The sequence below is a fragment of the Filicampus tigris genome, chromosome 2 (assembly GCF_054856515.1).
Source record: "Filicampus tigris isolate MCC_2025a chromosome 2, RoL_Ftig_1.0, whole genome shotgun sequence".
Lineage (NCBI taxonomy): Eukaryota > Metazoa > Chordata > Actinopteri > Syngnathiformes > Syngnathidae > Filicampus > Filicampus tigris.
In genome coordinates, this window is record NC_141218.1 from 2668020 (window position 1) to 2687705 (window position 19686).

Here is a 19686-nt window from a genome sequence, read left to right on the forward strand (position 1 = left end):
TCGCTATCGGCGGAGCTCACTCATGCATGATCAGTATCAGTATCAGTGTCATAAAACCTGATCGGAACATCCCTAATATATACATACATATACATACATACGTATATATACATACATACATATACATACATACATACATACATACATATATATACATATATATATATATATATATATATATATACCTACATATATATATACACATTTATATATACATATATATATACATATATACATATATATATACATATATACATATATATATACATATATACATATATATATATATATACATATACATATATATAAACATATACATATATATATACATATATACACATATATATATAAACACATATATATATAAACATTATATATATATATATATATATATATATATATATATATATATATATACACACACATATATATACACATACATATATACACATACATATTTAAATGTATATATTAATTCATATGCGCATTTTGCAGGCAGACAAGCATCCACACACACATGCACGTACACGCACACACAGCGAGAGGTTGTTTAACTGTTAGTCAATGAAGCGGATTCACGGGGGGGGCCTCTAAGGGGCTTTCATCGATTGGCGGTGGCGACTCCAGCCGACCTGTCTGTCAGCATCGGGAGCGTGTGTTGGTGCGTGCGTGCGTGTGCGTGCGCGTTTGTGTGTGTCGCGCAGTGCCACATGAAGATTATTGATCGGCTCCATGGCGGCCGCTGTGTCGCCCACTTCAAAAATCGATGGCTGACATGCCGACAGCGCCGCCGGTGTGTGCGCACGTGCTTGTGTGTGCGTGTTGGTGAGTAGCTGCTCAAGTTTATGAGCACAATAAAAATGAGTCAGATGATTGCTTAATGAGGAGACGAGGATAAATAATCAAGTAGAGTCAAGGCCTTTACATAGCGCTTCATCTTGGTTGCGCACGCAATGTCGCACATCGTTAAGCGATTGTTTTATTTTTTTTGGGGGGGGGGGGGGGGGGGGGGGGTTCAGGTGTTTGCATCGGGTAGTCGTGAAGGCTGCCGATACCAACCACCGAATCTGAAGACAATGAAATCTGATATAGAGTTTGGCTGAACGTGTTGGTGTTGAAATATGCTTTTAAATTCTCTTTTGCTTTTTGTTGTCGGTTTGAATGTTAACTTCAAGTGGGAGGGACGAAAAGGCCACTTTCACTAAAGTCTCTCAATAAGTTGAGACGTGCTCGACTCTACGTTGAAGCTCCGCGGGACAACTCTGTGAGTATTTTGCGTATTTTCACCAGCCCCACGGTAATCGGGCGTTTGCTGTACTAAAAAAGACGGTGGAAGATGCTGGCGGCCATCTTGTGATGTCATCAGCGTCAGTCTCACCTGCTTGGTCATGGAGTCGATGAGACGCACGTACAGGTCTTGCTCCGTCCTGATGCCTGCAACAAACACACGTTTTGGTGGCGTTTTTTGACGCAATGTGACATTTATCACATCGTAACGGGATATTTAGCAATCCAGCACAAATTGTGCAAATGTGCTAAATTTCACCTTTTTAGCATGAAATTGATCCTGTTTAAACGTGAACCATATCACATTACAAAGGGAAGTTGATCACATTCAAACATCAAATTTATCACATCGGAACATCTTCTCTTTTTGACGGTTGAGCGTTATGATTGCTGATTGCTAAGCTAACGTGTCCAGAACACGTCACGTGTCACTCATGTCGATCAAGACGTGTTGTGTTTGACACGCGACGCGCATATGTTGGCTGCTCTAATTGGCGGAGTGGCCTACTCTGCGGCGGCCATTTTGCCGTTGTGTGCCAGCCTTGGCGGCAGCGACATTGCCACGCGCGCACACCCAGACACGTCGTCAATCCATGTGTGTGCGCCCTTGTTTGTGTGCGCGTGTGTGTGCTGACGTGCTCACCGTTACTGTAGAGCAGTTGTAGCCTGTAATGAATCCCGTTGTTGGTCTTCTCCCCATTGTACTCCTGTACACAACAACAAGAACAAGGCAGCACATTGTCCACTAAGCATCAACGTGTCAAGCGGGCCGACGTCACCAAAAAAAAACAACAACAACACAATATCGAGAAATCAACACAACGCACACGATAACAACAACACCACGTGCACATGAAATCAACCCGGCAACATGAACACGAGCCAAAAAGCGACACCGCGCAAACCAAAACGTCAGCACGGCAACAACACAAAAAGCGCAAGGCCAACTCGAAAGCACGGCATGACCACATGCGGCCCAAAAGAACAGCGACAGAAAACGGATGCAGCACAGCATGAGCAAAACGTCAAGACAGCATGAACACCATGTCGACGACGTTGCGGCTTTGTTGTTCTGCGTTTTGCACGCACGCACCTTGTCTTTCTCCACAAAGTCGAGGTAGGACGTCCTCTCGATCTCGACGGGCTGCCCTTGACGGTCGTAGAGCGCCAGGACGAAATGGAAGAAGTTGGACTTCCTCAGGTTGGATGGCGGCTGCTTCTCGAAGTGCGCGCGAGCCAGACCCACGCCGCTAATACACACACACACACACACACACACACACACACATCAATCGTAAGCCAAAGCAATCGTCATCTTGGCCCGTTGAAATGAAAGCAAGTGCCATCAATCCATTCCTGCCCCCTCCAAACAACAACAATAACAAACTAAAAATATGTATTACATAAAGTTGAACAGCCGAGCCCCTCATAATCATAATTTGGCACCCAGCATATTCCGTTGTTTTTTTTTCAATATTTAAAAAAAAAAAAAATGTAATTTTTTTTTTCCCCCTGGGAATGTCTTCTCCATTTCTTTCTGTTTTCCATGCAAAATGCATATTGAAGGTAGGGATAGGCGAGGACTGATACCAGCCTTATTTTGTCATGATCTAAGGTATCGGCTGACAATATCAGCCACCGATACACGAGGCAGGCAAAATCTGTCATGGCGCAAGTCCTCCTCAGCAGTAGTTGGCGCTATTTGACACATCGACCAATCATCGTAAAGGAAAGTCTTTGCTCACAATATGTTGTCATTGTGTTCGTTGAGATTTGATATATCAAAAGTACTAGAGGTGTCTGTACTCTGCATGAAGTACTCGTGCTTCTATCGTCTGGAAAAAAAAGTGGCACTGAACATCCCAAAATGAATGTTTATCAGCATTTTAGTTGGTTGTAAAACTCCAATAGTTAGTCCACTGTGCTTCAAAACACCAAGTAATGACGCCATGAGCTACAATGTCAAGAAATCAGGGCGCCATCCCATCCAAATGCACAATGAAAATAAATACAAATAAAATACAGAGTATAGCTCAGAAAAAAAAAAAAAAAAAGGAAAAATTGGGCCGTGGGCAGAATATGGTGGCCGCTCAGAGTGCGCCACGGCCGGCCGCGACCCGCTCAAATTTCAACGCGGCGGCCACAAGACACCGCCAATCACAGCAACGTTGCTTTCCATCAAATTCACATTCAAGACATCAGCCAGCCAATCACAGCAAAGCTGATCGACATCTTCCGTAGTCATGCCAAAGCAGCTCGTTCAAAGGCGCAGGCATTTCCACATCCACCACAAAAACATTTCCAACCCAAACGACCTGATAAAAGGACATTCAAGGTTAGTCCAAAAATAAAAATGGCGGCATGGGACCTTGACCAAGCAACTGACTTGATATGGACCAAATCTTGTTTTTTTTTTCTGTGAGAGTTGTTGTTGGGCAACGGCTGACGTTGTTGCTTGTTGTCATGCTGCAGATTTGATTGCCAAGCGATGGACGTGGCGCGTCGTGGCGCCGCTCTTTATTCACGTTTGGGACGCCGCCTGAGTCCCCAGGCCACCGATTAAAGCGGGCCTGACCTTTGCGCACACACTAGCATAAATGTTAGCACACACACACACGTTAGCCTCATTTGTGTTTTCCGCGTTTGAGCGCTAGCAACAGCCCACTTTTTTTCTTTTTTTTTTTTAAATCAGTAACACTGAAACTAGAAATGAAAAACAACAAAAATCAACAATACAACAAACGAAACATAAAAGAATGAGCTAAAACTGAGAAAATACATTGAAACGGAAAGATAATCTAACACCAAAAATGAATTCAGCCACAATGTAATGTTCAATCAATAATGTTTAAAAAAAGACTTGAAAGACAGCAAAAATTAGCACACAAAAAAAAGAAGGACGCTAATTCACGCTCCACCACTGAATTGAATCCGGCACAAGTGCAGACAAAAACAGGGCGCTGACTAGTTGCTGGAGTCTTCATGTCAAACGCCTTGTTTTGCACACGCACGCACGCACGCATGCGTGTGTAAGGGTGTGCGGTCCAAACAGTCATTAGTTGTTAATTGCAGCATGACCGCGGCCACTCTAGTGAGGGGCGTGTCCTAATTACGAATGACACGCTCCATTAACACACACACACTCCCTGACACCACTGCCACCAGCAAGCCACAGCGGACCACCACCACGGTCAAATGTTCTGGTCACACACGCACGCACGCACGCACGCACACGCACACACACACACGTGCGCTTTGCATTGCCGCCTGTGGTTTTTGTGCACCAGTCGACTACCGAGCAAAGTTTGCAGCCTTGAAATGATTGTGGACTATTTCCACGAGGTTTTGATTGTTTTTTTTCTTCTTCTTTGTGACTCTGCCATCCTCCGTGCTGACTTTTGCTTGACGCTAAAGTGCAATCCTTCGAGGACTTTGCAAGACTTTTTTTTTCCCGACGTGAAATCGTGTATTAGTTGACACGTCCACGAGCTGCATTACTTTGCATTGCTGAGTCTACAACCCTTCGATTACTTTTGACACCATTTTACAATCCTTCAATTACTGGGCATTATTTCCACTCTTTTCTCTCTTCTTGCATTATTTTGCTGTATTTCCACTGCGTTCCTTTTACACCAGCGTACACTCGTTGGAAATATTGCATTACTTGTTGTGATGTCCGCTATTTGACGATACTCATTATTTCCATTCAGAGACGCCGCAACGAGGAAGGAGTACGGGGTAGGCAATTGCTTAGGGAACCGAGCTGGAAGGGGGCCCCAGGACAGTGCTGACATCGGTCCTTTTGTCAATGACTTTTAGACATGCAACCTCCACATAATGGGCTGGGGGGGGGGCATTACACAGGGCCCCCACTAACTGCCTAGTGTGTTAAGGCCGAGACACGGCCAACATCGATCCATATCAATGGCACATGTAACCTGAAACCTCCGTAGACACTGCAGCGACACGTTCGGAACCCCCGTAATGGGGCCCCGACTGCCTGGGGACGGCTTTCTGCGATACGTCAAACTTGAGGGAAAGAAGAAAAAGGAAACGGGAAGAAAAAGGAGACGGGAAAGTGGTCAATTCAAACGTGTATAATCTGGCTTTTTTTTTTTTTTTTTTGGGTTGTGATGACACTTTGTCCCAGTTTGTAGTCTCATGAACTGCAGATGACATGTTTACTGCACCTGCTTAGCCTAGCTTATTTAAACACCGCAAGCTAACCACTAACTAATTTGTATTTGGAAGAGGGCAAAATATCACACATCTCCTTGAATTTTCTGTATGTCACATTAATAAAAGATGTTATCAGGAACAGTTGGCTGTTGTTGAATTATACCAAACACTTGTTTAGTGTGTAGCAACTGCACTGTAGCATACACGATTCTTGCAGCGTGAACATGAAGCCATCTGACGAAATATGTTGTGCTTCTCCCCTTGTTTTTATTACTCAGTTGCATATTTCACTTGCGTTTGTTATGTTATATTGTATTGAAAGTTTTCTTACATGATTGCGCGTGTGTTATTTAAAGAAAGAAAAAAAAAAAAAAGATTTCTGGAGAGAATGATGATCTTGATGTTTTGGGGCCGGGAGGGCCCCCCATGCTCACGCCCCTGTTTCCACTTCACTTGACTTGAAACCACTTTGACCATGTGCACAACTTGACAGTCGACTGTACACTACTTGACAGGATTTTTGAGCGTCTTGTGACGCGCGCCGAGGCCTTTCCACGCTGCTTTTGCGGCCAAAATGTGACCCGTGCAGAGTACGGCCGGCTTTTGTTTTCCTTCCTCCCGACGCGACTCACCCGAGCGAGCTTAGTGCGCGTTCCCACGGCCCTTGCGGCTTGTCCCATTCGGATACCGAGACGGATGTCCCATTCGGATACCGAGCGGAAACAACTGCTTTCAATTCTCGGGTGTTGAAGTTCTCGCGGGAGCCGGGTGGGCGTCAACGCCCGCACCCTCGTTTCCCTTCACTAGCGTGCCGGCTACGCATGTGACCCACCGGTCACTGTAACGCACACGCACGCGCACACACAGTGTTCCGCCAAAAAGAGTTTGGCTCGTGGAAGCCAACATGCCGACGGAGCGCTCCACTTGCGCAGCGCGCCAAAAGCCCAAAGCCCAACGGCTGGTCTGCATGTACGTGTAAGCGCGAAGGCTGTGGTACGAATGAAAGCGAACGACGTGCTGGTCCCAGTGAAGGCGGCGACGTTGTCCGTTTGGATTCTGAGGATTCTTTTTGCTGGAGATTTCTGATCATCGTGTTGCTGGCCTTTTTTTTGGATGATCATTCTTTTGAGGATTTACAATTACAAATGCATTTTGTGGGTAATATTATTGAAATGTTTAGTTGTACAGAATCAAATATTTTGTGATTGTAAATATAATTATGAAATGAATGTGGTTTCTTTAAACTCCCACACCGATGAGATGCATGTTTTGTGTGTGTGTGTGTGTGTGTGACATTTAATGACATTTATTGTTACTATTATTATGAGATGTCTTGTCATGAATTATTCATAATAAAGGACTTTTTATTTGAAAATTATCAACTGCGACTGAGAGCGTGTTCTCACTTTCTCTCTCTCTCTCACACACACACACACACACACACACGTAAATATAAATATGTACATAAATATAGAATAGAATATAATTATTTTTATTATATGTACATGTAAACATTTACAAAATAAATAAGAGTATATAAATACACATTCATTCCAGCGTGTGTATATTACTGTACACATTCATGTACATATTCATGTCACGCATCACAACAGATTATTCCAAAAAGATGAACTGTAGGATTTTGAAACTTGAATTATATTTTTAAGACTTGCACTTATTATTCCAATATCTTGAAAATAAAAATGTCTCCTAATTCAGTCAACTAAAATGCATTTGATGTTTTTTATTCAATGTAACTCAAATGATGAAATGGATTCATTTGACTTTGAATAAGACAGAGCAATATTTGACGCTTTATTTTTTTTGCCAGGAATTTTTTTCCATTTTAGAGGCTTATTGTATTTACTTTAACAACACTTTGATTCTTATTAATCCTCACAACGGAGATGCGAAGGTTTGTTTAACTTGAACCTTGAAAGGAGCAAAGTTAAATTTACAAAAATGTTTCGATACAATGAATATTGATTTGATTTTTCCCCCCTCCCCCAAGATGGATCAAAAATCATTGAGACTTTTTTTTGTAATTAAGACACACTTGACATTTGTATGACAGTGACAATTAAACAAAAGTGTCAATCCAAATGTACTAGCAGTACTTTTGTACCATTTGAACGTCTTTTTGAGTCTCAGTGAGGTTTTCGTGGCAAAGTCATGCAATCCCAACGTTGCATTGTCGCGTCACGTGCTGCGAAAAACGACGGCGACGTTGACAGCAGAACAAAAGTATGAAAGCAGCAAATGATTTGAAATGTTGCGTGCATGCGTGCCTGACCTCTGCGCGGCCGTGTTGGCGTCGAGGATCCCGGCGCCAGCCATCCAGGAGCGCACGGGGGTCATGCCGGTGGGAAGCGGCTCCTCCTTCATGGTGAGACCCCCCCGCGGGAGGCCGTCCTGGATGGAGAACATCGCCGCCGACCCGCACCAGGAAGACCCGGAGTAATCCGTCACGCACCTGGATGACGACGGCGAGGGACGGGAGGGCGCACACCGGAGGGACGTTCCCCAAACAAGGGGGTCCCGATCCACGCCAGAGTCCGGAAGGTGCGATCCCTCCGGAGCGATGATGGAGATCTTTGAGAGCTTCAACGCTCCACGCCGCCAACTTGGAGGAGGAGGAGGAGGAGGAGGAGGGCAGGGGGAACCGAGCGGCGGGGCATCCCACAGGACCCGAAGGGGGCAAGGGTGGGGGGTGGGGGGGCGTTCGACGGTGAGAGCGTTGGGTGCCGGTGTGGAGAGCTGGGGGAGGGGGGCACCAGTCGGGAGAGCCTAGATGAAGACGACCGGCAGCCAGAGGAAAAGTCCAAAGACAGAAACAAGCTTTGATAGAACAACGCTCGCCTTCAAAAGGAGGTCCACTACGCCACCGAGAGGAGGAGGTGTGGGGAGGGGGCGGCTAAGGGGAGGGTGGCGAGGCGGAGTGGCGCTAACAACCCCCCTCCACCGCATCCCGGGGGGAGAGCTCCGTCCTCCTCTTCTTCCTCGTTCTCCGGGACGGACGCTCGGATCTCCCGCGGGACCCGAGGGGGCGTGCGCTCTTGTCCATATATGGTCGCCTCATTTGAATACGAGCGCCGTCCCTGCCTCCCATTGGACAACGCAGCCTGCTAGGCGGTCCGCATGGCCCTGCACACTGCAAAAAATGGAACACGTACAAGTTAACTACTTCAACACCAGCATGGAAGGAAAGGGACAGGAAATGGAATCAAGAGGACTGAAATTGGATTAGATGGAAGTGGGATTGAGCTATAGCAGATTGAACAACAAGTGGACTAGAAATAGACAGGAAGTGGAATCCACTTAACAGGAAGTAGAAACTCTTTTGACCAGAAGTGGATCAGCAGTGGGATGTGGGTGGGCAGTAAGTGGGATTTATTGATTTATTGAGTAACATATGTGTTGAGGTGGTGTTGTTTGAATGCCAGTGCATTCGCCTTTCGTTGGCTGTCGACTCCTGTGACATCACAGCGTAGCTGTGTTTGCGCGCGCTGCAGAAAATGTCACACGCAAGGGAGAGCGCCTCAAATCCTGACATTAAAAATGTCAAAAAATGCAACGTCAAATCATTTGTCGTTCAAGTTGTCGAACTATGAACTTGACAGCTTCATGGACATGACTCAACAACTTCAAGACTACTTTAGGGCCAGGAAGTGGAATCTTGTGGACTCTAGTGGACAGAAAGTGGACTTTTGCAGAGAGAAAGTGAGCCATCAGTCAGGAAGAAACAAAAATGAGATGCTGAGATCCGAGCAGCAAATCAAGCGCATTTGTACACTTTCCATCTCTGTTGTTGACACTGGGAGCTCCCATGTAATGCTTGGTGGGGGTATATATACACTGTATGAAAACAAACACAAACAAGCAACACAAAACTACATTTTGCTATTGGAGGACGCTTCTTTGTTATTTGCATGATTTTAGAAAGCGTCAGAGTGTGTTGGATGAAACACAAGGCGCGTCTTTAACGCAGCTCAAGAAGCATTCATCATTTTTTTACGCCTCGCGCGCAACGTGACGACAGTGACCAAGTTGTGATTCCAAATGTTGATTTCGGGGAGAGTGATGTCATCACACATGTACAGTGTTGCGCTTTGAACATGAGCACGAACGACAACGAATGTCACACACCTGACTCCGAGCAAAGGACTTGTGTTCTTTGTTCGGTCTGATTTGTACTTTACAAAGGTCTAATGTTGTTTGAGTTGCACTTTTTTTTCTGACTTGACGCTACCGGTGTCCTCAACAATGAAACATCAACAACAGACAAATTTGAAGTATGGTTTTCATTTAGCGTGAGCCATGGAGGGATGAAAAAGGAGGACGGCGCTATCTTGTGGCTGTAGCGAGAACTACAACACAGGGTCCAAATATTAGCAACACCAATACGCACCGGTCTTAAGACATAATAAAAACTAATCAACTAATCGATTATCAGATTAATCAATAAATATTTTGATAATCCATTAATAGTTTAGAGACTTTTTTTAATTCAAAATTGTCCAAAAAGTATTTCTGGTTCTAAACAGTACATTTTCTCCCACTTCTGCAGCAGACAGATTTTTATCTAAATGAGACATTTGTAAATATCTGCCATTTGACCTCGTAAAACAACACTCAACATTTTTGCAGAATTTCTGACATGTTGGGGATCAAACCACTAGCGGACTCGTAAAAAAAAACAATCAGCAGAATATTTTGGATTTTGTGGAGGTGATGGTGGCTTTTCCTCAAGCTCACATTTGAAGTCAGTAAATCCAAAATATTGTGCAGCTCGCTTTTATATTTACTCAGGTTTAAAATGGACAAGAGTAGGATTGGCGGGGGCGGGGGTAGTGGGGGTTCCAAGCCCAGCTCCAAAAATGGGGCTGAATTTTTGGCCCACTCACAAGTGTCCCATTAAAGTGGAAGTCAACCCAACAACCCAAACATATTTTTTTGCCAGAATATGTTCTATTGAGGCCCACTGGTCTAAACACGGCATTCTGATTAATATTGTGTTTGCGGAATATGAGAAAGCCACCCATTTTTAGGTAGCTCACGGCGGGGGGGTCATTTTATCACATGTGGACTGAAGATGACATCGAAGTTGCTTAGGACTCGGATAATATCCAATCATGACTCAGCTTCAGAAAACAGGTGAGCTGTGATTGGTCGTTATCTGAGCCCTGTGCCTTACAAAATGCCCACAACCTGAGATGGCTAAAAGTGGGTCCATTTTTCTGCCTATCTTATATTCCACAAATGCAGTATTAATTAGAATTCTGTATATCAACTAGTGGCCAAACATATGCTGGGGAAAAAAAAATGTTTGGGTTGATTTCCCTATTTATTTAGTTTTCAGGGCAGCTTTGTTAGTTCTCATTTGTTTTAGTTAAAAAAAAAACACACAGTATTTGTTTTCTTTTTTTTCTTCTTAATAATAGTGTTTTAGTTGTGTGCAAGATTAAAAAAAACATCAGGGTAAGTATTGTATTATAAATTCAACAAAAATATTATTTTAAAACATTTTGATAATGCAGGGTACGGTTTAACAGTCCAAAAACTTTGAATGACAATAAGTAGAGTGTATAACACCGCTTCGAAAGTTAGATGCATGCATGCACCCTAATTCAAGCTAGGATGCCTTGTTTGCCAGGCTGCCAACTTCTAAAGTGGATTTGTGGCTTGAAGTCTTGTTAAGAAGTATTAAACCAGTATGTACAGCGTACTATGTGTTTGTATACTCTATTTTATTTTATGGTTTTCATATATGAACCAAAAAAGGAAAGCACTTTTTACCTAGCGTTGCTTTTCGGGCTGAGTTACATGACAAAAGCAGGGTCGCCATTCGAGCTAAAGCCACAAATTAGCAAACTCGGTCCAAGGAGCGACGTCATCTGGTGGTGATTTTTTATTGGCTGCTACTTGATGACGTTAATTATGTGAGACACACATTCGAGGGACTACAACTTCCTCTTAATATTGAATACAATATGTGCTCTTTCTGTAACAATGGCATTGAAACCACTGACCATATGTTTTTCGCTTGTCCAATAACACAAGAATTCTGGAAGGATGTACATCTTTGGATCACTCCTAAAATCCCATCGTTCCCAACGTCATTATCAAGAAATCATATTAAATTTTTGGTCTTACTCTTCCAAACAAGAATGAGGAGGTCTCTACAAATATAATTTTATGTATAGCAAAATTCTTTATCCACAAGAAAAAATATCAAAAATCAAACTCTGTTTTCAAAATTTTATAAACGAATTTGGTATTTACATTAAGTCATTAAAGTTAATTAAAAGACCAAAGATACAAATAATACATAACATCTTGAAGGAATTTCCCCTTGTTTTGAGTTGAATGCTTTTATTACTTTATGCCCTTTTTATTTTTGTTTTGTTTAAGACTGATATACATATAATTCATACATATGCACTTGTATTTTTTATTTTTTATTCTTCTGTCTTTTGTATTGTTTTCTTTACATATATATATTCATATTATCTAACTACTGCTCCATTGGCAATTATGTTGATTTATGTTGAAAACATGTTTAATTGTTGCCATTTTTGTATGTTGTATTGTGTTGTTCAATAATAAAAATGTTTGAAAACGTTAAAAAAAACAAAAAAACTTCCGCTTCCTTCGGCTAACAGCCGTGCACTAGTATCGAAATAAATTTAAAATCAACCCCAAAGGCTTGTGTATTAAATTAATTGCCAAAGACGAAAACAAAGGATATTTTATAGTTCAAATGAATTCGTTTTATAAACTTAAAATGTAGTTTCATTTAGTTTTCGGTTTTATTTTTCAAGCATTTTCTTTTTTTCGTTAGGGAATTTTTTTTCAACTTTACTTTGTTATTTTGTTAATTCTGGTGAATTAAAAATAACCTTGGTCAGAACGCAACTGACGGTGGAATGAAGATGTGGTTTGGCAGCTTGAATCCCGTTGCAGGCACAAGCAAAGAACAGCACACGTCTTAACAGTATGTGCAGGACACTGCAGGTACAGGCCTATTCTTATGGCTCTTTTCTGTAGCTTCCAAATTGTGGATTAATTTGATCTGGATTGCCCCAAATCTTTTCTGTCATGTGGAAGTATAGCGAGCTCTCAGTAACTTAAATGTAATGATTTGGTATGCACGACATGCGTAGTTTTACAAAGATTAGCCTCTAACTTTCAACATTTTAGTTTGAACAATACTGTAGATAGCTGCCAAAGCAAGAAATGTTGTCTTAATTTGTAGAGGGACTTTAATCTCTGTAATGTGTTTATTGCCATAAATAATCAACTTTGTTTTGTTCAAATTCAGCGATAATATATTGATTTTTGAGTGTGTGTCAGTGTTAGTGCATGTGCGTGTTTGCAAGCGCGATTTAGTGTCACTTAAGATGTGAGCGGGTGTTGTGCGCCCGTGTGTATATTGTACTGCATATATACACACGTGTTGAGTGCCCCACGTGACGTCAGACTTTTTTGCGAATCAAACACACACAATTTCCATCCCCTTGAGATGACGTCAACATCCATCAATAAAGTGCATTTAATTGCAGTGTACACGTCATTAATCCGATGTGCACTCCCTGCATTGCCTCTTCATTTGGAATACAATCTTCTGAAAGTTGTGCGAAATACAATAATGCCCACTTTCGATTGACACTGACGAGAGGTATGGATTTAACCACGTTTGCGATCGGCCTTGGTTGCCATGGAGACTGTTGTGGCGTGGAGGCGTGCGTTGACATGGTAACATGGCCAGCTGACTGAGAACAGAGCTCCTTGCTGACGTCGCAGCTGCCCAAATGAAATTCGAAGAGGAGACCCCGACTGCGCGTCTTGTCGCCTGACCAAGCTGACTCGAGCTCCTCATTCAGGTGAGAACACTTAAGATGCCCCGAGTCCGCTTTCATTTGTAAATATGACGCACTCCATCTTATCAGCTTTGTTAAAGCTCCTTCTCTGCCTTCGTTTCTTATCTTCTTCGAAAGTTTCCTTTGTCACCTCCTTCTCTCCTACCTTCCTTTTCCATCCCTCCGTTATGAAATCTTGGCCCCGCCTACAAGTTGAGTGACAGCCGAGAATGGAAGGCAACTCACTACCAGGAGTGTCCTCGAGGCTCAGGAGACAGAAAAGCAGGTAGCTCCCAACTGTGAAAATCTGAATATGATTTCTTGATCTTTTTTCAACTTTGGACAACTAAAAGCTGTCCGATGCGTACTGAACGCTGGGGAAACTCGGGCCTAAATGTGCCAATGAAACATTTTGCGTGCCCTTTCTAGGAAGTCTGGCCAAACGACAGAAAAATCGGCACAGAGCCTCTCCAAGGTCGATATTGCAAAGTGAGTTTGGTCGCCGCGGTGACCATTTGGTTGCCCCTAGGTCGCTTTGTGAAGCTTTCAATAGATTTGACGCGTGTCCCTCCATGCAGGTTCATCAACAGTCGGAAGCAGAACATCTGCGTGAGCCTGATTCAACATGGCTTCCACAGGTAGCCGATGTGAAGACGACAACGTGTGCGGATGGCTTGTTTTGCTCGTCGAACGGGCTTGCTCTGACCAACCGAGGGCAGGCTGAACAAATGCTAACGATATTGAACCGGAACGTTAAAGCGGATATTTTTTTCAACAATATGTTCTATGCAAGCCCATTAGTTGAAACAGGGCATTCTGATAAGTATTGCGTTTGTGGAATAACTGTTAACCCACTCGTTGTTAGCCATGTCTGGGGGCGGCCATTTTGTCTTCTGTCGACTGAAAATGACATCACAACTGCTCACAACAACCAAGATTAAAATTCAGAAAACAGGTCAGCCGTGATTGGTCATTGTGAGTAGTTGTGATGTCATTTTCAGACGACAGAAGACAAAATGGCTGCCGCCAGAGATGGCTAAAAAGGGGTGGATTTTGCTGCCTAATTTATATTCCACAAACGCAAAATTATTCAGATAAGATAAGAATGCCTTTATTGATCCCACAGTGGGGAAATTTTCGTTGTTACAGTAGCAAAGATATAGGTCACACAGGGGCGGCGGCATAATGTGGCCATTAATGTATAACATTGACGGCAAACATTTAGAATCAAACCTATGTAGATATACGCAGTAACATGTGTATATACAGATGTGTATACACACCAACCTACATCTACATAAAAAATATGAGGAACACTCATTTCGGCCTGTACATAGTACAGAGGAAAAAATACTCTAAGTGACAGTGCTGCAGTGCTGTAGTGAAATGTAAGGAACAGCATTGGATAAAAATAAAACTAGACTAACAGTAGTGGGGAATGTTGAGTATTGCACGGTATTACAGTAGTGGGGAATGTTGAGTATTGCACGGTATTACAGTAGTGGGGAATATTGGGTATTGCACGATATGAGCTCAGGTGCAGGACTGCACAATTGCACTAATGACCGCCAGTTTGTAGAGACTACACAATGTTCTTGTTAAAGAGTCTGACAGCAGCAGGCAAGAAGGAACGGCGGAATCTCTCCTTTGCACAGCGAGGGTGTAACAGTCTGTCACTGAAGGTGCTGTGGAGTGCTGTTAGGGTGCCCTGGAGGGGGTGGTCCGGGTTGCCCAGCATTGATGACAGCTTGGCCAACATCCTCCTGTCCCCCACCGAGTCCACAGAGTCCAGGGAGCAGCCCAGGACAGAGCCGGCCCTCTTGACCAGTTTGTCCAGCCGCTTCTTGTCCCGGGCCGAGACGCCGCCTGCCCAGGTGACCGCTCCCTGGAAGATGACCGATGCAACCACCGAGTCATAAAAGTTCCTGAGGAGTGTCCCCTGAACCCCAAAAGACCTCAGTCTCCTGAGTAGGAAGAGTCTGCTCTGACTCTTCCTATAGAGGGCGTCTGTGTTGTCGCACCAGTCCAGTTTATTCAGAATGCTAGTGGGCGTGCTGGGAACATATTCTTGAAAAAACATGTTTGCGTTGACTTCCGCTTTAAGTTGTTGTCTGACTTGATAGGCAGTCTGCAGGCAAGGCCTTTGAGATGGTAAGGCTGCATTAGAGTGCCTCATTGTTGGTTGTGAGTGCACACACTTCACGCAGAGAAAGCCGAAAAAGTGAGGAGATGTGATTTTTTTCTCTTTTCTTGTGAGAAAAGGCCGACTTGACAGTCTCGGGGAGGCGTGGCCACTTTAGAGCGCCTGGTGGTCCACCACTGCAATTGAGGTCGTAATTGTGCCTGTGCCGCCCGCTGTGTTGCAGGTCCTTCTCGGAGCTCTTCCTGCTGCTGCGCTTGGATCAGGAGCGCAGGGAGGCGGCGGAGATCAACTCGGCTCTCAGTCTTCAGACGCCGCTGGAGGAGCAGCACGGCAAAATGGAGCGCATCGGGCTGCACCTGAGCCGCGCCGAGCGGGCCCAACGGGACGGTACTGCCGCACTTCCACTCTTTTGAGAGGGGGGGGGGGGGGTGGACGGGCGGACGGGCCTGACGTGCGTTTGGCTGGCGCAGGTCGCTGGCCGGCGGCGTACGAGCAGCGTCTGCACTTGGGCGCCTACTTCACGGCGGAGCGGGAGGACCTGTGGCTCAGCTTGCACTTCTACCACACGTGCACCCACGCGCAGGAGGACGGATGCATGCGGCACGCCACCGAGGGACGCGCCTGCTTGGCCGAGCTCTACCTGCAGCAAGGTGCCCGCGCTGCCTTCCCCACCGCCTTCCTTGTCTCTCCCTATACCTTACTTTCTAGCATCCTTCCTTCGCTTGAACTTACTTCCTCCCCTCCCGCCTTCCTTCAACCTTTCTTCCTTAGCTTGAACCTTCTTTTCTGCCTTCCTTCCTGACATTCCTTCCTTGCCTCATAGTACATTCACCTTCCTGCCTTCCTTCCTTCACTTGAACTTCCTTTTGTTCCTTCCTCCGCTCTCCTTCTTTTTGCCTTGATTTAACCTTTCTTCTTAGGTTAAACCTTCTTACTTCCATCTTCCCTCCTGACCTCTTTCCTTCCTTCCACCTCAAGCCTGCTGTCTCCCTTTGTCCTTCCTTCCCCAATACTTTCCTTTCTGCCTTTCCTTCTTCTTCCCTTCTTTTTCTTAAATTTCCTTTTGTTCCTTTACTTCCTTGCCTCCCTCATTCCTTTCTCCTTTCAACTGATTTCTTCCTGAGCTTAAACATTCTTTTTTTGCCTTCCTTACTTACACCTCTGGCCTTCTTTCATTTTTCCTTGGCTAAAATCCTTCCTTTCCCTCACACCTTCTTTTCTGCCTTTTGCTTCTTGCTCCTTTCTCACTCCTTCGTTCATTCATTCCCTCTCAACTTTCTTCATTCCCTCACTTACACCTGCTTTCCTCCCTCTCTTCCCTCCTGGCTCCTTCCTTCCTTCATTTCTGTCGTCTTCCACTCAGACCAGTTTTTAGTCATTCATTCCTTCACTTATTCTTAAACTTACTGTTCTGCTTTCCATCCCTCGTTACTTCCATCACCTTCCCTTCTGACTTGTCTCATCACACCTGTTTTTTTAATTAATGCGTCTTTACATCGTTGCTTTTGTTGCTTTGACTCGCTTTTCTGTTTTCCTTCCTGACCCCCTACCTTCCTTTGTTTGACTTTCATTTTGCATCCTTGCTTCATTTGTTTCAACGACCTTTTCTGCCTTCCTTCTATCAATACCTGGCCAATACTGGCTCCTGAATTTTGAATTTACCTTCTTCCTTTTTGACTCAAATTATTTGCCATTATTTGGCAATTTCCCTAAAAAAAAAAAAAATGGGTTCACACGCGCAAGCAGGCCAGCTGGACAAGGCGAGGCAGCAGGCCGAGCTGTGCGTGCGGATGGCCGACGAAGGCGGTTGGCTGGACTCGTCGGGCCGCTCCCTGCCGCGCCGAGCCCGCGAGAGCCTGTGGTCCATCTACAGCCGCCAGGCGGACGCTCGCATGAAGGCCGGCGATGCCGACGAGGCTCTTCAGCTCCTCCACATAGGCTACACCACCGCCACCGAGTGTGAGTCGAGCGCCGCCGCCGCGCGCGCGCTTGCTTGCCGTCATCCCGCTCGTTCAACCAGACGTGTCCTGTTGCAGCTGAAAACAAGCACATTGAAGGGGAAGCCGCCTATCAGCTGGGACTGGCCTACTACAGCGTCAACGACTATGACACATCGGAACAGGTGTGTGCGAGTGTGCCTGCCAATGCTTGGACGTGCGCGTCGGCGATGACAACGCCTGAGGGTCGGTGTTGTCTTTTTTGCAGTACCTCAACACCTCCATGCACATCTGCAGCACCACGGAGGATTTCGACGGCCTGGGAAAGGCCTACAAGGCCGTGGCCAAGTTATGTGAAAGGTACTCTCCCCAAAGTCACATCCGCCCATCTTTTATGAGGACAGCTTTGTGTTTGTGTTGCAGCAAGGGAAACATCAACAACACCATCCAGCTTTTGGAGACCTTGGTTGACATCTCCCGGAGCAAGAGTCTACATCACCACCTGGTCGACGCATGCCTATGCCTGGGCAACGTCTACACTAACAGGGTACCTCGCACACACACACACACACACACACACACACGTCTACGCGGAATCATGTTGCATTTCTCCCTCCCTCCCTGCAGAAGCAGTACGACCGAGCTCGTGAGAGCTTGCTACAAGGTTACAACGTGGCCTGTGACATCGGAGACGTGACTTTGGTGCAGAAGGCTCAGGTACGTTATCACGGTCACGTATTGTGTGCGACTGCATCTTTTATGCCTTTGCACAAGCGCCGGACGAGAATGGATATCAAATGCCACGGGCTTTTATCACTCTCAGGGTCAAATTATGTTTTTAGTAATAGTTTAGTAGTGTTTCTGAGTAAAAAAGGCTCATATTATATGGATGTGTATTAATTAAAACGGAAGTCAACCCGAACCTATTTTTTTTTCAAGAATATGTTCCCAGCAGGCCCACTAGTTGAAACACGGCATTCTGTTTAATTTTACGTTTGTGTAATATGAGTTAAGCAGCAAAATCCACCAGGTTTTTAGCCATCACAGGGGACGGCCATTTTGTCATTTCTGTGGACTGAAAATGACATCACAACTACTCAGAGGTAACGACCAATCGCGGCTCAGATTCAGAAAACAGGTCAGCCGTGATTGGTCGTTGTGAGCAGTTGTGACGTCATTTTCAGTCGACAGAAGACAAAATGGCCGCCCCCGGCGATGGCTAACAACGAGTGCATTTTGCTGCTTAATTTATATTCCACAAACGCAAAATTAATCAGAATGCCGTGTTTCAACTAGTGGGCGTGCTGGGAACATATTGTTGAAAAAAATCGGTTCGGGTTGACTGGCGCTTCAAGGGATTAGCAATTAGTTGTTGTGAACTAAATGTGATATTCATTGTTGTGTAGCGCTTACGAGAAGTCTTATTCCGTGCTTTCAGCACTGCCCCTGGTGGTCTGGAAGGACGTCACACAACAATACATTCCAGAATCTATATTTTTTTTTAAAATACTTCCCGGTACTTCTACTTTCACTAGTGTCTTTCTTCACACAAAGATCTGTAATTCTACAAGAGTGCGCGTACTTCTGGCCCCCGTTTGTGCCCGTCAGGTGTCGCTGGCCAGTGCTCACACTCGCTGCATTGTGGGGAAGTACAGTGCGGACGTGGAGTCCACCGCGCCGGCCGCCCTGTCGCGGCTTCTGGCCTGGAAAGTGTCAAGAGGACTCCACGACGACAGCGACAATGCTGGCGTGTGCGACTATTAGGCCTTGTCCACACGGAGCCAGGCTTTTTCAAAACCAAACGTATCCCCCTTCCGGCGTAGGAAAAATGCACACTGCCTCGTTTGGTTCAGCAAAACGCATCCGCACCAAACCACAGTGTATTTTTCAGCGCATTTACAAGCACGTCAAGAAGAGCCTTCCCAGTTGCCCGGAAGGCAGGATGTCATTGCCGCGGGCAGACCAAGCATACCTCTGAGCGTGAAGACTCCCATGAGGTGACACTGGAGCTAAGACTTTTAAAATACAATTAACGCAGCAAGACTAAAGGCCTAGATGGACCAATCCGACGCCGGCCAACTGTGACCGATGCTTACCCCCTGTGGGGTCGGGCCGGGCCGACTGTCGGCACATCGCGCTGGAAAATACACCACCGCGACAGACAGCGACGCTGAACATTAAGGTGTAATACCCCTCCATACCATCGGCGGCGGTAAAGGAACGCAATATAAAAACGTAAAGAATGCATTCCACTAGATTTTTCACTCACTGTGAAATCCCA

General features: G+C 45.0%; 2 protein-coding genes across 7 annotated transcripts in view; one reads left to right on the top strand and one right to left on the bottom strand.

The window, feature by feature from the left end:
- LOC147150829 (transcription factor COE3-like) overlaps window positions 1–8216 on the bottom strand; it is a 51188-nt gene extending 42972 nt beyond the window's left edge. For 3 of the 4 annotated variants that reach the window (XM_086023244.1, XM_086023245.1, XM_086023246.1), the window contains exons 1-4: window positions 7760–8036; window positions 2381–2537; window positions 1931–1994; window positions 1379–1434 (exon numbers count right to left, since the gene is read on the bottom strand). In XM_086023244.1, coding sequence (XP_085879370.1) covers window positions 1379–1434; window positions 1931–1994; window positions 2381–2537; window positions 7760–7893 — 411 coding nt within the window. In that variant the 5' untranslated portion in view covers window positions 7894–8036. Of the gene's footprint in view, window positions 1–1378; window positions 1435–1930; window positions 1995–2380; window positions 2538–7759 lie in introns of all 4 variants that reach the window. The other variant, XM_086023248.1, reaches the window with a different exon arrangement.
- A 4837-nt stretch (window positions 8217–13053) lies between these two features.
- Window positions 13054–19315, top strand: ttc29 (tetratricopeptide repeat domain 29). Of its 3 annotated transcripts, XM_086021214.1 has the most exons (12): window positions 13054–13349; window positions 13464–13611; window positions 13755–13814; window positions 13904–13963; window positions 15692–15855; window positions 15939–16118; window positions 17215–17427; window positions 17505–17590; window positions 17674–17765; window positions 17829–17952; window positions 18033–18122; window positions 19014–19315. In XM_086021214.1, the coding sequence occupies exons 2-12, from the start codon at window positions 13556–13558 to the stop codon at window positions 19167–19169; spliced, it is 1281 nt and encodes a 426-aa protein (XP_085877340.1). In that variant the 5' UTR covers window positions 13054–13349; window positions 13464–13555; the 3' UTR covers window positions 19170–19315. The 3 variants fall into 3 exon arrangements, with proteins under 3 accessions (XP_085877340.1, XP_085877328.1, XP_085877335.1); XM_086021202.1 differs by having other exon boundaries at window positions 17674–17952; XM_086021209.1 differs by having other exon boundaries at window positions 13539–13611; window positions 17674–17952.
- The last annotated feature ends 371 nt before the right edge of the window (window positions 19316–19686 follow it).